This window comes from Gouania willdenowi, chromosome 21 (genome assembly GCF_900634775.1).
Source record: "Gouania willdenowi chromosome 21, fGouWil2.1, whole genome shotgun sequence".
Taxonomy (NCBI): Eukaryota; Metazoa; Chordata; class Actinopteri; order Blenniiformes; family Gobiesocidae; genus Gouania; species Gouania willdenowi.
Genome location: NC_041064.1, coordinates 5581817 through 5596583, shown reverse-complemented (window position 1 = coordinate 5596583; position 14767 = coordinate 5581817). Strand labels below are relative to the sequence as shown.

The window sequence follows — 14767 nt, the reverse complement described above, 5'->3', positions numbered from 1 at the left end:
TCATCACCAGTGGAACCACACATCTTTGTCACGAAGCAGCGAAAAAAAAACGCTTCTTTTTCCCAGGCTATCGTACACATGGCTCCCGTGTGACTAACGCACACTCTTATCTTGTTTTCTTCCTTGGCTAACATTCATCTTTGTCTCGTCTCATACTAAGTGCATGGTGTCTTCAACATGACTGGTGGCTATGTTCGTCAATGGAACAGCGCTTGTATTGCTCCGTATGTTTATCAGTGTTTTGGTCGCAATGTTGGCCCCAAATGGAGTGTCAACGCTCACGCTTTACTGTTACTTACTCACACTGTAATTTATATGCAAACATGACTTTGACATTTTGCACTTGTGTTACACATGTAAATATAATAAGATAATGTTGTGTTTGAATCCTAGACAGGAGTTATCTTAGATCAGACTTGGGCGACGGGTGGCCCAGGGTCTAATTTTGTGCGGCCCCAAAAAACAAATGCACACAAAATGAATCCAAAAACATCCAATATGATAACAAAAATACACAAAATGACAACAAAAATATGTTAAATAAATCCTAAAACATACAAACGACCAATACACATATTAAAGCAACACAAAAACACCCAGTGGTTCCCAAACTGGGGGCAGTGATGTCTACCAAAATACACAAAACAACAAAAGGACTCCAACAATACACTAAATTAATTCAAAAATACACAAATGACGGTAAAAGCAGACAAAATGACAACAGAAATACACAAATGACAGCAAAAACATACACAATGACCAAGCAAACATACTGAAGGACAACAAAAACATCTTAAAGGACATTAAAAATGCATAAATGACTACAAAAACAGATAAAATGACAACAATAATACAATAAACAAATTTTAAAAACATTCAAAATGACCAGAAAAACATACTGAAGGACATCAGAAATGCACAAATTGACTCCAAAAAAACATTAAAGTATAACAACTATTCACAAACACAAATACACAATATCACTCCAAACACACACAAAACAACATAAAAAAAGAACAAAACCCTTTGTTCGTTCTTGTATTGATGCTCCGATTGGTCATTAGTCTAAATGCTGACATGAATGTTTATAATGTGGCCCTTGGGTTAGACTTTTTTATGTCCCCCACTGTGAAAAAATTGCCCAATCTCTGAATTGTATGCCAAAAATGTATATTTTCATTGTGAAAGTCATCTGCTTTTAAATACCAAATGAAGCATACTTATAGTGGCCATTAATACAATGTTGTAAATAAAGTATTGAACCTATTTTCCGGCACTGCTGTATAATTTGTCACGATCATTTAATTAATGACAGCATCTTAACGCTAATCAGATCTTTAAGCTAAACAAAACACCACTCTTTGTTTCTGTGTAAATAGAAGTCATGGGAGCTTTTACTGTTACAGGACGTGAACACAATCAGGCTGTCGGCACTTAAACACCACACACACACACATACAGACACACACACACACACACACACAGACACACACCATCAGTACCACTCACACTCCATTGTAGTCAAAGCTTATTAATCTTTTTTTACTTTGAACATTTTCTTTTGATTAAGACACAGAAACAATGAAAAGACCAAAGGGAAAAAAATTCATGGTCAATCTGCTTTTCACAAGATCATGGGATTTCTGATGTTGAGCACCATCCTGTATTATTCGGTTAATCATCACCCAGACCCTGAAAATAAAACTAAAGTCTTCTTTTCAAGAGGGACACAGACTCATAACACCTGAACTATGACCTTTGCAGTTCTTCTTCTGCTGCAAAATGCTTGCAAAATGTTTCAAACTGTGTCTGATCATGTGTTTTTGGTGTCACGCAGTTGTTGTTGTTGTTTTTATTTTATTTTGTGGGGTTTTTTTTTTGTGCTTTTCTTAGCTTCATGATATATTCAGTTCCAGCAAAGGAAATTTAGTTTAATCTCCTGACATTTTTCAACTGCCAGTCTTCTTCAAAGGTGTCTGCTGATCGCTTTGATGTGTCCTTGACTTGGGCGTAGTAACTCCAGCAAGTTCATTGTGTCTTCTTTTTGAATAATATGTTCATAATTACAAAACAACATATTATTAAAAAAGAAGACAAAATTAACTTTCTAGAATTACTACATGGAAGTCAAGGACACATTAAAGCAATCAGCAGACGCCGTTGAAGAAGACTGGCAGTTGACAGTCGAAACATGTCAGGAGGTCAAAGTAAATATCCTGAAAAAAAGTTAAAGAATAAATATTCAGGTAATCCACATGTGGCAAACTTCAGACCCGGGCTGCAAATCCAGTCCTTTAGACCATCAAATTCGGCCTAAATAATTCAGTTGTAGATAAATCACCTCAGATATCTAAATGTACAAATTCAATGAAACTCCACAATATTTGGAAGATCACAATTTTCCCATGCTTTTTTCACATTGTTCAAAGAACTCAATTTTCCTGTAATTATTTCACATAATTTCCACAAATTAGATACAAATTGGTCCCAAAATTAATGATATTTTAACGAGAAAATCCTACAGGGACTGATATCTGTCACTTACAGACTATATGTATGACTTATACGTCGTCTAAACTACAAACTTGGGGATATTAATGTTGAAAGTGCTTGTTTTCCCGCCTAGAATCACTTAATATCAAACTACTTCATATTTGGCCCCTGAACTAAAATGAGTTTGACACCCCTGAGGTAATCAACTGAACAGATCATCCCCTGAATCCATCCTGATAATCTCTGATCAGTAGGTGCTTTGGGTGGAGCATGACTTTGGAAATGTGTGCACCAAAACGCATGTTTTTATTTTTATTTTCTCCTGGCACTTTGTCATCATTTACAGTCTACTGCAACTTTGTGGTAAATTGATTTTTTTTTTTTTTTTTTTTTTTCTATTTTCTTTCTTTATGATTTGAAAAGATTAACTGGTGTTTTGTTTCCTATTCTTTTGTTTCAGTAAAGGGACCCGGCAGAAAGTTAAGTCTGCCAACAGATCTTAAGACTGATCTTGGTACGGTAGGCGAAAGCCAGACGTTTTTTTATTTCCTTTGAGTCATTTGATTTTGTGCTTTAGGCATCTATTCTATTCTGGTTTCTTTTGGTTCTTATTCAAACCTTCTTTCAGTTTTCTGAGTCATTTTCTCTTCCTGTCCAACCAGCGCCATGAGACTGTCGGCCCTAAAGCTGGTGTCCATTTTCCCCCCTTTGAGCGTATTTTGATTTCTTTTAAACCCTCTGTAATTTGTTTCCTCTACATTTTGCAAGTGTTTACCAAGGCGATTTGTACGTCATGTCCATTTTTAAATTTGAGGCTTTCTATCACTTTACCATGATCGGACCATCCTCTGGTTGTACGACTTTTCCCTCCATTAACAGCCTCGCTCTGAGGCGCTACAGATCACGTGCTGTCTCTTTCACTCACTGTAGCTGGATCATTCCTCTCGTCCCAAAGTCTTTTCTTCATTTCAACGGATTCATCCACGCATCAGATTTCAAGGGTTCCCTTTACCCCTGCACACGCTCTCTAACTGCTGCAATCACTTCACAATCTCAGGTTCTCCTTCGCTTACATCGGCAATGTCCCGTCCACGCTGCTTCTTCAACACAGCTTCCTGCTGCCTTCTGTATTCCGCCTTCATTGTTTTGGTTGTCAAATATGTTATTGAAATACATAAAAGTTTATTTTTTTTCTGAAATAAATGCCAATTTAAACATGAAAAAATTACATTGCCACGACAATGCAAGTGGGAATGCGAAAACAAATTGCCAACTCCTTTGGCTCTATGAGTTTATTGTCAATGAACACACGTTTGTACACATTACCAAAAGCTTAGACATTTGTAGGCAGTACTCGCAGGGAGCGAACAGCCTTAGGTTAAGTCAGTGAGGATTTAACAAAACATTTATTTTGTGTCAAAGTTACAGAAATTGTGCAGGGCAAGATTCAAACCAGGTTCCACTTGAGGATTGGTCCTAAAAGTTCTGAGAAGGAGGAAGATTATAGCAACATTTCATACAACACATTGGGGTTGTAGCTGCAGGATTAAAGCTTTAACAGCAGTTTTCCCTCGGAGTTCATGAGCAGCAGCTGTTACACTCTAACAGACCTAATCAAGCACTCTGATGCTTGCAAAAGCAGCCTTATTTTAATAAAACCTTAAATTACATTAAAAGTAAGAGAGTTAGCATTTTACAAGTTAGATAACATCATTGTCACTAAGCAGGAAAACATTTTGATCTTTGAATGGTGTAGAGCGGTCAAGAATATGCAAAGTATTGGCAGGTCAAAATACGGTCGGAAGAAAAAGAAAAATAATAATAAAGAAATTGGAATTTAAAAGTGTGATAATGCTGATCAGCCCATCCCTTCAGGGGGCGCCACACATAGAAAAACAATTATTCTTGTATCTTATCTCATAGTATTCTTATATTAAGAGCAGTTGGTACTATTTGTCAAGAACAAAGCCACATTAATTTAGATCCACATCAATGCAAAGCTTGTGAAATATTAATCTCAATAATCCTCGCCGTCCACTGATTGGACCGTACCTCTTCTCTGGGAAAAAGGGCGTGGTCTTTATTTTAATATTATGATTATAATAATATATTATTATTATCCTGATTTTTTTTTTTTTTTTGTGCGTCTTAACACTGGTTTTTATAACTATATGTTAAGGTTTCATTCATTCAGACAACTGTTCCTCAGGAAATTTACTTTGATCTCCTGACATCAAAGCGATCAGCAGACGCCTCTAAGCAAGACTGGCAATTGACATTCGAAACAGAAACATGTCAAAGTTTTCTGAATAAATGAAACATAACATTTAAAAAGAAGAGAAAAAAAAGTAATTATTACATGGTTTTTATATTGTCTTAAAATGTGCTGTGTCCTATATCAATTTTGTATATATAGTTTATTTTTGTGACAGTTTATTTTATGTTTTACAATTTGTTTGGACTGCTGTATTTTTATTTTATTGATATATTTAAATACGGTTTTGTTTTTTAGTTTTTTTATATTTTATGTATTTGTTAGGTAACTATTTTTGATTTGGTTCTTGGGTTTTTTTTTCGGTTTTTTGGGGTTTTTTTTAATAAAAGAAATGATAACAAATAAATGATACACAGGGAGGCGGCGCCTACATTTTTGCCTAGGGAGCCAAATGGCTTAGGGCCACCACTGGTTGTTACAGAATAATGCGTTAATTTGTTGGCTACAGAAAGTTATGAATGAGGCAGGAATCATTTCATTTTGCTGTAAATTGGTTATTTTACAAAATTCAAGTTGAAATAACACAACAGTAGATAAATACACAACTGTGTTTGACGCTGCTCTGCTCTGCTCTGGTCCATCCTGGTATGAATCCGGTGAGTAATTCTGCGTATGGATCAGATTCTGCACCGAAAGCCATTTCATCATTTTCTTGAAATTAAATCTTTTTCGGCATCAGTCAACTGAATGGAAGATTAGTTTAGTTTCAAAAGATACTCTATCAGTGTTCTGTAATATAACAATATGAAGATGACACTGTCTCGTCTCTACCTTTTTTATGTATAATAGTAGTTTAAAAATGCACCTGTCATCCTTTAATGTTCCTAACCTTGGTTTCACGGAGCACAAATGTCAATAAAGTAAAATAATGGGCCCAACAACACTGTGAGATTTGTATTCGTTGCTGTCAGAAATCTGCATCTCCGCTATTTTCTGTATTTTTCCAAGCATTTAAACACTTTTTACCATGCTCTGTTCATTTTGTAGAGTAAAGTGCTTTGAATGGATGGAGCCTGCGGATGAGGTCACGAAGGGGCCGCTGTGTTATCATGTTGACACAGGCAGCAGAGCCTATACAAGCTAACTGAGCCCTTTTCTTCATTCTAATTATTTTCTAGAAACTTTGATCTTCATCTATTGTTTTGTGCATTTTTTCTCTCTTTCAAACCCAATGTCTCTCATTAAAACAATCCAGTGCATAGAGCTTCTGAAACTAACTGATCTTCAAATATTCTTATGTTTCTATGCTTAATCTTTGTGACTGAATGAATCTGCATTCACCGTTTTTTCCTTCCCATCCCTTTGGCCCCAGCATCTCCTTTTCCTTCTTGCACATACTAAACTTTAAACCACACCTCCAGCCTTTTCGTCACTCACTTTCCCTTTGAAACCTCAAGCTTACAGTCAGATCAAAGCATCGGCTTGTTCCTCCTGTATGGCAAGAATATCCATTTTCATTGGTCACACAGTGTAATAATGAATGAGATATGAGTGCTTCTCAAATGAGCAATACAACCGAAACAAAGACATTGGCCGTCAATTATCAACCATTCCTACGTTCAGGTCTGAGCATTCGAAGTGCATTCGATCATATTTACGCAAGCTTCGGTATTTATCAATTCTGACGCTACCGTCAGATGTTATGTCAGGTCTGACCTTGTGTACGCACATTCAGAACAGATTAAAACAGATTATTCAAATGAATGAAACAAAAATAAAATTAATTTGAAAGAAGCCCACATTGATTATACCACTTTTTTGTTTTTCTTTCACTGAATATCTTATAATGTTGCTGGTAAACTCTGAGGAAACAGGACCTTGTTTATGCTTTTAAATGTAAATAGTTCCTTACATTTTTAAAAGTATTCAGCAGTATTTAATCAGTAATTGACTGTAGCCATAATAAACACAGAAGCGACAACATTTAGTCATTTTAAGGGCTTTTTTAAGGGTTTTGATCATTAATTTTATGTGATATATATTGCCTAAAGGGTGTTTATAACTGAGGTCGACATAAACAATATATTTCCATGTGTCTCTCTAGGATCTCTGTTGTGAAACTGCTCGCAGCGCACACAGGGGGGCAGACTTCACCTGCTCAGGAGCTGATTCTCTTCTACAGAGCGTTTAAATAGGCTCCTTTAAATCCAGCTTCCACACTGTCTTTGTTTTGCTCCAACTCAGATGTGAGGATGCCATTTTCATCTTGGAAAAGCTTCTTTTCTTGTTTGATTTCAGTGGTTGGGGCCTCCGAAACATGAGTAACAAGTTAATGACGACAATTCAACCGTCGGATTATTTGTACAAAGACAAATATTTCATAAATCAAACGTTGGTCCTGTCGTACGACTAAATGTAAACGCTGATTTACACCCATTTTCATGCAAGGTTGATAAATGAGGGCCAATGTGTTTATGGCTCAACATCAGGTATTTCTCTTATTTTGACCTTCCCTGTTCTTCATTATTACTTGATGACTTTTGGATATGAATATTGAAGCAATGGTTTGAAACCTGTGATGAAAGTTATGATGCTAATGCTTTGCCGTTGTTACAGATCATGTCAATGGACATTGCACTAGCCCCACCTCCCAGTCCTGCTCGGCGGGGAAGCCTCGCATTCCGATGGGTCCTGAGGGGCCACGGCTTACCCGCAGAGGCCCCGGCCGACCACCCTTCCGCAAGGCCCAGTCTGCTGCTTGCATGGAGATCTCTTTGCCTGTGTCCCACACTGAAGGTGTGTGCTTGTCTTCCCAAACTCCAAATCCCTAAACCTGAGTAACATTACCCTGCCTATGACAAGTGCATGCCAACCCTCTCATGCCTGGGTAAGTGGTTTAAGGCCTGACACATTGTTAACACAAGGCAAGCACAAGCTAATGCAAGTTGCCAGCCTAAAAATTGGGCGTGATCTGTATATTGGACAGCCAGCAGCAAGAGTTTCAGAAGTGTTTCATTTTTCAATCCAGCCTTAGACTAAGGATTAGGAACTGCCTGCACGATAACCATGAGTTCTGATTTGCCTCAACTCTGCTAGACGTAAGCTTTTGATTTGGTTTCAAGTTGTTCAAATTTTAACCAAAAACTAAATTTATCAAATAGACCAGTAATGCTCTGGTCTACACCAAGAGCTTTCACATTTCTATTTATGAATTTAAAAGAGACTACTTCATAATGTTAGTCGGTCACAATAAATAAGTCCCCAAAGGCTTCCTTATATACTATAATAATCACATACAACACATTCCTTTTTTGGCTTGGAAATGCAAGCCATGGTTTCTCCATTGTAGTCATAATTACCTCCATATTTTCTTTTCTTGTTAAGGAAAGTATGGCCAATGTCAGTTATGGAGACTATCTAAGAAAAGAAGATAGAATGTAGAACCATGACCTAAGCTTACTAACCACTATGGCTGTGTTCAAAATGTCACACTTCGTACTACATACTACAAAATGAGTGTATACTGTCTTCTATATACTATAAGTATGGTTAGTATGATGGCCATTCCCACATAAGTATACTTTGGAGATTTTCGAAGTCCCGCCATTGTGCTACTGACAAAGCTTTTGATTACCTTCAAAACAAGAGCCCTATTTACAAAAGCGTTAAACTAATGGATGACAAGAAGAGATGCTTTTATTTTGAAAAGGGGATGACCATTTTACGTTACGCTTGCAATGCGTCATGGGACGGTTGAGTATGACTAGTGTGCCCACCGTGCATACTGAAAAAATGTCCCCATATAGTATAAATCTGGGTATTTCTCACGCACTTAATCTTTCCATACTGTCTAATGTGAATGCACTACATACTAATTTTGACGTCAGACTTAGCATTAGTAGTACGAGAGTATGCGATTTCGAACTCAGCCTCAGTGCGACGTTTACCTACTAGGGAATCGTACGTTTACGTTTATTGTCCTAAATCAAAAGGTAACGCATAAAATGGCTGCTGTATCACATTCACACTGAAGGATAGTGCTATTTAGTCTCTTATTTCTGCAGCTTGCATTAGCATCACCTAAAAATTCATGGACTACAGGTTCTGCTTCTTCTGAATGCAAGAACGTGCTCTTGCATTGAGTCCATCTATCTATATTTGTGTCGGCCATGTCGCAGGCCTAAGGTTTACCATGTTATGTTAACTAATAGTTACTGTAGGTGAAGCTTTCACTAACTTTATTATTTGTTTAATTTGAGTTACTGTTCATTTTTCTGACTTTGTTTTTTTTTTTTTTTTTTGCTCTTGAAAAGTGGTTAACGCGAAACACACTAGCCTCATGTAGTGTGGCAACACCCCCTAACTCATGTCATTGAACGTTTTCATCTAAAATATATATACATATGTTGAAGTAAAATGTTTTTCCCCATTCTAGTTGTGGATATGTAACTAATAATCAAATTATAATTGTCATAATCACGAGCTCACCACGGGTTGCCACTCTAGGATTGTGACTCACTGTTCTCACTGACAATTCTGACATGTACTTTACATTTTCTCCCACAAGTTTGAACCTTCTATGCAAACACTGACTCACACTCGTTAAAAATGAATTGACTTGACAACGGCTTCACATCCCTTTAATCACCACAAGTGCTACAATGTATGTCTGTGTGAATGAACATGCATCGCTTTGTGACAGGGTTGGAGTCGTATGTAATTATGATTCTTTGTTAATTACAAATATAACGTCATTCTAATTTAAATAATCAGTTTTTGTTGTAGTTCATTTGTAGTTAATTTCAGATAATTGACTTTGTAATTGTAATTGGCAAGAAAATTCTAAACATTTAAATTACAGTTGTATTAAATGCTAACCCGTGGTTTACAAATACATAGTTACGTAATACATTATTATTAAGTTTTTTTTACTAGTTGTCTGTTCTCTTGAGGATAATTTTACCATATTTTAAAATAAATGATATATAGAGTGGTGTACTGACAGAAAAAAATACTCAGACAACCTCCACAAAAATATTAAAGACAATATTTTAATGTTAAAGGAAGCCTAATAACGTAACCAAGAGATGAAAAAAAAAAAAAAAATGGATTATAGATTATTGTTTTTAGTGTATTTTACAGCTGATTTAAGACATGGGTCTAAATCCACCCATTATCATAAGCAATGCTAACAGAAAGCTAACACAAGAGGAAGGTTGCATGTTATGTGCTTGTTTATTAATGACTCAGTAATTATGATTCATTGTAATTTAACTTTAGTAATTGAGAAAGTAAGTGTAATTAAGGGGAAAATGTTCAGGGAAAAATAGTAATTCTAATTTGAATTGTAATTGGAAAAAAATGCCTGTCCCCGTAATCGTAATTGAGTTGTAATTGAACGTGGCTAATTAAAGGTGTAATTGTAATTGAAAAATGTAATTGATCCCTACCCTGGTTTGAGATAAGGCAGTGATATTTGTGTGTTGCCTCTCTGTGTTCTATGAAGCCATTTAGTATTATCAACACTTTCAGAGTACTTTCTATGGGTGAGGTTAGGGATCAAGTTCTTGTACATGTAGTTGGAGAAAATGAGAAAAACGCAAATAATTGGAAGTCAGATAAAAGTCTCCACACAAAGTGGAATAATGACCCCAAACATGACATGTGAAAATAGCCTGACTCACAATAAATACGAGCACTTATTCTGTCACATCCAAACAGCTGTCAAAGCTTCACATGTGTTGACTTTGGGTAAACACACTTAGATATTAGGGGAAGATTGTGAGGATCGAAAGAGCCTGATGCGTGCGTCACTTGTTAGTTATCGGCTAAAACCAAGAAAGGAATGTCATTTATATAGTGAAAAATAGATATTTTCTTGCAGATTCCTCTTGGCTGCAGGTGGATTCTAAAAAATACATTATTTATAACCTTATCAAATGTTTTTTGAAGAACTGTTATACAAAAAAAAAAAAAAAAAAAGTAGATCCTGCCTTTTCAAAATAAAAGTCTTTGTATAATATGCGGTGCCGATGGTAAAGTTGTGCATGTTAAAATAAACAGCAACATTTAGCAAAACTCGTTTTACATTTTTTTTCACCAGATTTTGCAACAATATTTGTGAAATTTGTGATTTTTTTTCTCGTAAAAATATGTCAATGTTAAATCTAAATGTTAAATATTAAATCTAAATGTTATATGTAAATTTGACATTTAAATATAGATGTTAAATCTAAATGTAAAATGTTTATTTTGGTACTTCCGGTGAATTTGCATATTAGCTGAATATTTAGTTTCACCCATGACATTTAGATTTAGATTTATCATTTAGATTTAACATGTATATTTAAATGTAACGTATATTTAAAAATTATATTTATAATTAATATTTAACATTTGGATTCAGATTTAACATTTGGATTCAGATTAGATTTAGATTTAGCATTGAGATTATATTTTAAATTCACAAATCTGGTAAAAAGTTATGTTAAAAAATTCAATTGGCGCCCCATAGGCTATTTTAAAATCTATCATTTTTATTCTGACTATTCTACTTTCTGTGATATAAGAAGACATTCCAGGTCCTGACCATGAGTCATAAATGTTTCTCAGTCTTTAGAACTAGTCGTGCAGGGGGAATAATGGCTGTGTTTACCGTGCATAAACAGTAGCTTTTTCACAGCGTAGTTAGCACCCTTCGGTCCGGTACCTTTTGCTGCTGTTCTGTAATGAGTTGCAGCGGGTTACCACAGTGAAGAGCCAGCAGGATCACTGGAATAATTAAAGGTCAACAAGCAACACAAGAGATGGGACTGATGTTTAATGAGGCCTGTGCACGCCAGGCGAGGAGACAGAGGAGGGAAATGGCAGGGGAAAAAAGACTGATAGTACAGTCAACAATTTACCTAAAACAGTCTCCTTTGAGGAAAAAACAGCCATTGATTGATAGATTAAAAAATGTTTAAATTAGCTTTGTGTTGTATACGTACACCACGTGTCAAACTCAAGGCCGGAGGCCAAATCCCTTCATTTAAACCATCCTATTCTGCCTGTAAAAAAAGATTGAAAAAACATGAGTTATTGTGTAATTACCAAATAATTCAGTTACTTTTGACCAGATTTACAGCAATATTTGTGAAATTTGTGATTTTTTTTTCACCTAAAAATGTTAAATCTAAATGTTAAATCTAAATCAAAATGTTTAATATTGAACCTAAATCTAAATGCTAAATCTTAAATTACATTTAAATATAAATGTGTGAAATGTTTATTTTGGTACTTTGGGTGAATTTGTGTATTAGCTAAATATTTAAGTTCACTCGAGAAAGTAAAAAAAAGACATAAAAACATAAATTATTATGTAAATTACCAAATAATGCAGTTACTTTTGACAAGATTTACAGCAATATTTGTGAAATTTATGATTTTTTTTCACGTAAAAAATGTTCTAAATGCTAAACCTAAATATTACATTTAAACATAAACGTTAAATATAAATGTGTGAAATGTTTTATTTTGGTACTTCCGGTGAATTTGCGTATTAGCTAAATATTTAATTTCACCCGAGAAAGTAAAAAAAAGACACAAAACATGAATTATTATGTAAATTACCAAATAATGCAGTTGTTGTTGCCGTGCTTTTGTCACATGACTGCAGTCATTTTTAACCTCAAATTGTTCAAAGGACTCAGTTTTCCTCAAATAATTTCTCACAATGTCCCAAAATTAATACAAATTTTATAATTAATAAATTATAATTAATAAATTAATTAATAATTAATTATAAATTAATAAAATAAATCAAATTTAAAAGAGAAAATCCTGCTGGGGCTGATATCTGTCACTTACATATGCCTTACATACTGTATTTGATGTATTATTTATATTTTGAAGCGTAAACTTCAAAGTTTCAGAAACAAACACATTTTGTAACATTTACAGAATAAATATATACTGTATACACTATACTTTATACAAAGCTGTGCTCAAGGTCAGTGGTTGGCTTTCATGCATCTGAAGTCACTTGTAGCCTTTCAGGTGTTTGCCCTTGAAATGTGCTCATGTGTCCATGCATGTAAACGACTTATAAACCCTGCATTTTCATTCCGTCCCACCCCTTCAGATGTCTTGCCTTTATCTCCCACCCACACACACACATGCACACACACTATCTTGCCTGACTCTCGTTCCCTGTATTGCTCCTCCACGGGGTGCCTGCGTCCTGTCACAGCATCATTATGCCTGACTGCCATTAGCCAGCCCCCCCACAGTCTCCACCACACTGCAGCCACACATGGATCCAACCTATTAGCTTTATAAGCTACACAGATTCATAGCTTCTTTTTTTTCAGAATAATTTCCACCTGCATAAATGTACAGCTCTGCTGTCCAAAGCATGAAAATACCAAAATGTTGAAACATAAATGTTCTGTCTTTTTATATATCTCCCTCCTCATGAAGTCCTTCCTTACCGAGGGCTGGTTACTGTCACAATTATACAATAGAATATGTTTATTTAATTGTAATATTAAAAAAATTGCAAAACAAAAAACCAGAAATGCAGAAAAATGCTAAAACAAAGGGAAAAAAACATACTAATTTTAACCAGAGGTGTAAAGAGATACTGATATATCCTTCTCAAGTAGAAGTACTGTTGCTTGATTGAAATTGTACTCAAGTACAAGTACAAGTAAGGTATACATAAAATACTCAAGTGCAAGTCACAAGTTCGATTGAACTACGGCCTGGCCCGCAGAATGTCTCCGTGCCGAATAGCACGTACCACGTTCCCGAGAATTCAATCAAATGAATTCTCCACCGAGTAAAAAAGAAAAGGTCTCCTAGAGGCTGTTGACATTCGCTCATAGAATATTCATGTCAATTTACAGCCCGATTCAACGAGCATTAATGGAGAAAAATGGTGCCCCCTGGCGCCCCCGTGGCACATTACGGAGTAATGGCCCCATTCATATATTAGTATGTGTCAATGAGTCGGTACCACCAACTGTCGCAATTATTGACTCACAATTAAATGAGAAAACAACTTTAATGGAAGAAAAAAGGCGCTTGGGCCCCTAATCGCATTGTGCGAGGCATAATCGTAATCTGCGTTGAATTACCTTTGAAACGATATATCACATGACTATGTTCCCATAAATTTGGAAAGTACCGAAAATGGGGGTGGGCTCCCGGGCCCCGTTTCACAAAAAGGGCTCAGAGAGTCTCATATTATTAATTCATAGAATATTCATACCAAACTGCATTTCGATCTAACGAGAACTAACGGAGGAGGAGTCATTTGAAAAATGGGGCCCCCTGGCGCCCCCGTGAATGTATATGGATTTATTGATTGTTTAAAGGGACAATGCCCATTAATAAACAGACATGCTGTAAATGAACAGATTTAGCCAAAAGAAGCTAGTTCTCATCTGGTGCCCCTGCACAGATTTTAAAAGGTAATCTAAAATGTAAAAGGCTATTAAATACCTAGATTATTATTAATCCATACTTAACACAAGAGAAACAAACAATGTACAAAAATCTCAATAAAATAAAATGATATTGATTTGGAGGAGAAATGCAATGAATTAATTTTCTTTTGAAATGTACTTAAGTACAAGTAAAATTACTCATAAACAGCTTATATAAAAAGGAAGTTCCATATAGAAAATGATGCCATGCAGCTAATAGAGTATAGATAGATATAGTATAGAGCAGCTTATATAAAAAGGAAGTTCCTCAGAGGAAATGATGCTATGCAGCTAATAGAATATAGATAGATGAGTATAGAGCAGCTTATATAAAAAGGAAGTTCTTCAGAGGAAATGATGCTATGCAGCTAATAGAGTATAGATAGATATAGTATAGAGCAGCTTACATAAAAAGGAAGTTCCATATAGAAAATGATGCTATGCAGCTAATAGAGTATAGATAGATATAATATAGAGCAGTTTACAAAAAAAGGAAGTTCCTCAGAGGAAATGATGCTATGCAGCTAATAGAATATAGATAGATTAGTATAGAGCAGCTTATATAAAAAGGAAGTTCCTCAGAGGAAAT

At 35.4% G+C, this 14767-nt stretch overlaps 1 protein-coding gene across 1 annotated transcript in view; it reads left to right on the top strand.

Annotated features, from left to right (window-relative positions):
- The window catches only part of LOC114454901 (syntaxin-binding protein 5-like), an 85582-nt gene that overhangs the window by 55830 nt on the left and 14985 nt on the right, over nt 1-14767 (top strand). The window contains 2 exon segments of the mRNA XM_028435784.1: nt 2954-3007; nt 7325-7504. Of these exon segments, the coding sequence (XP_028291585.1) occupies nt 2954-3007; nt 7325-7504 (234 nt within the window).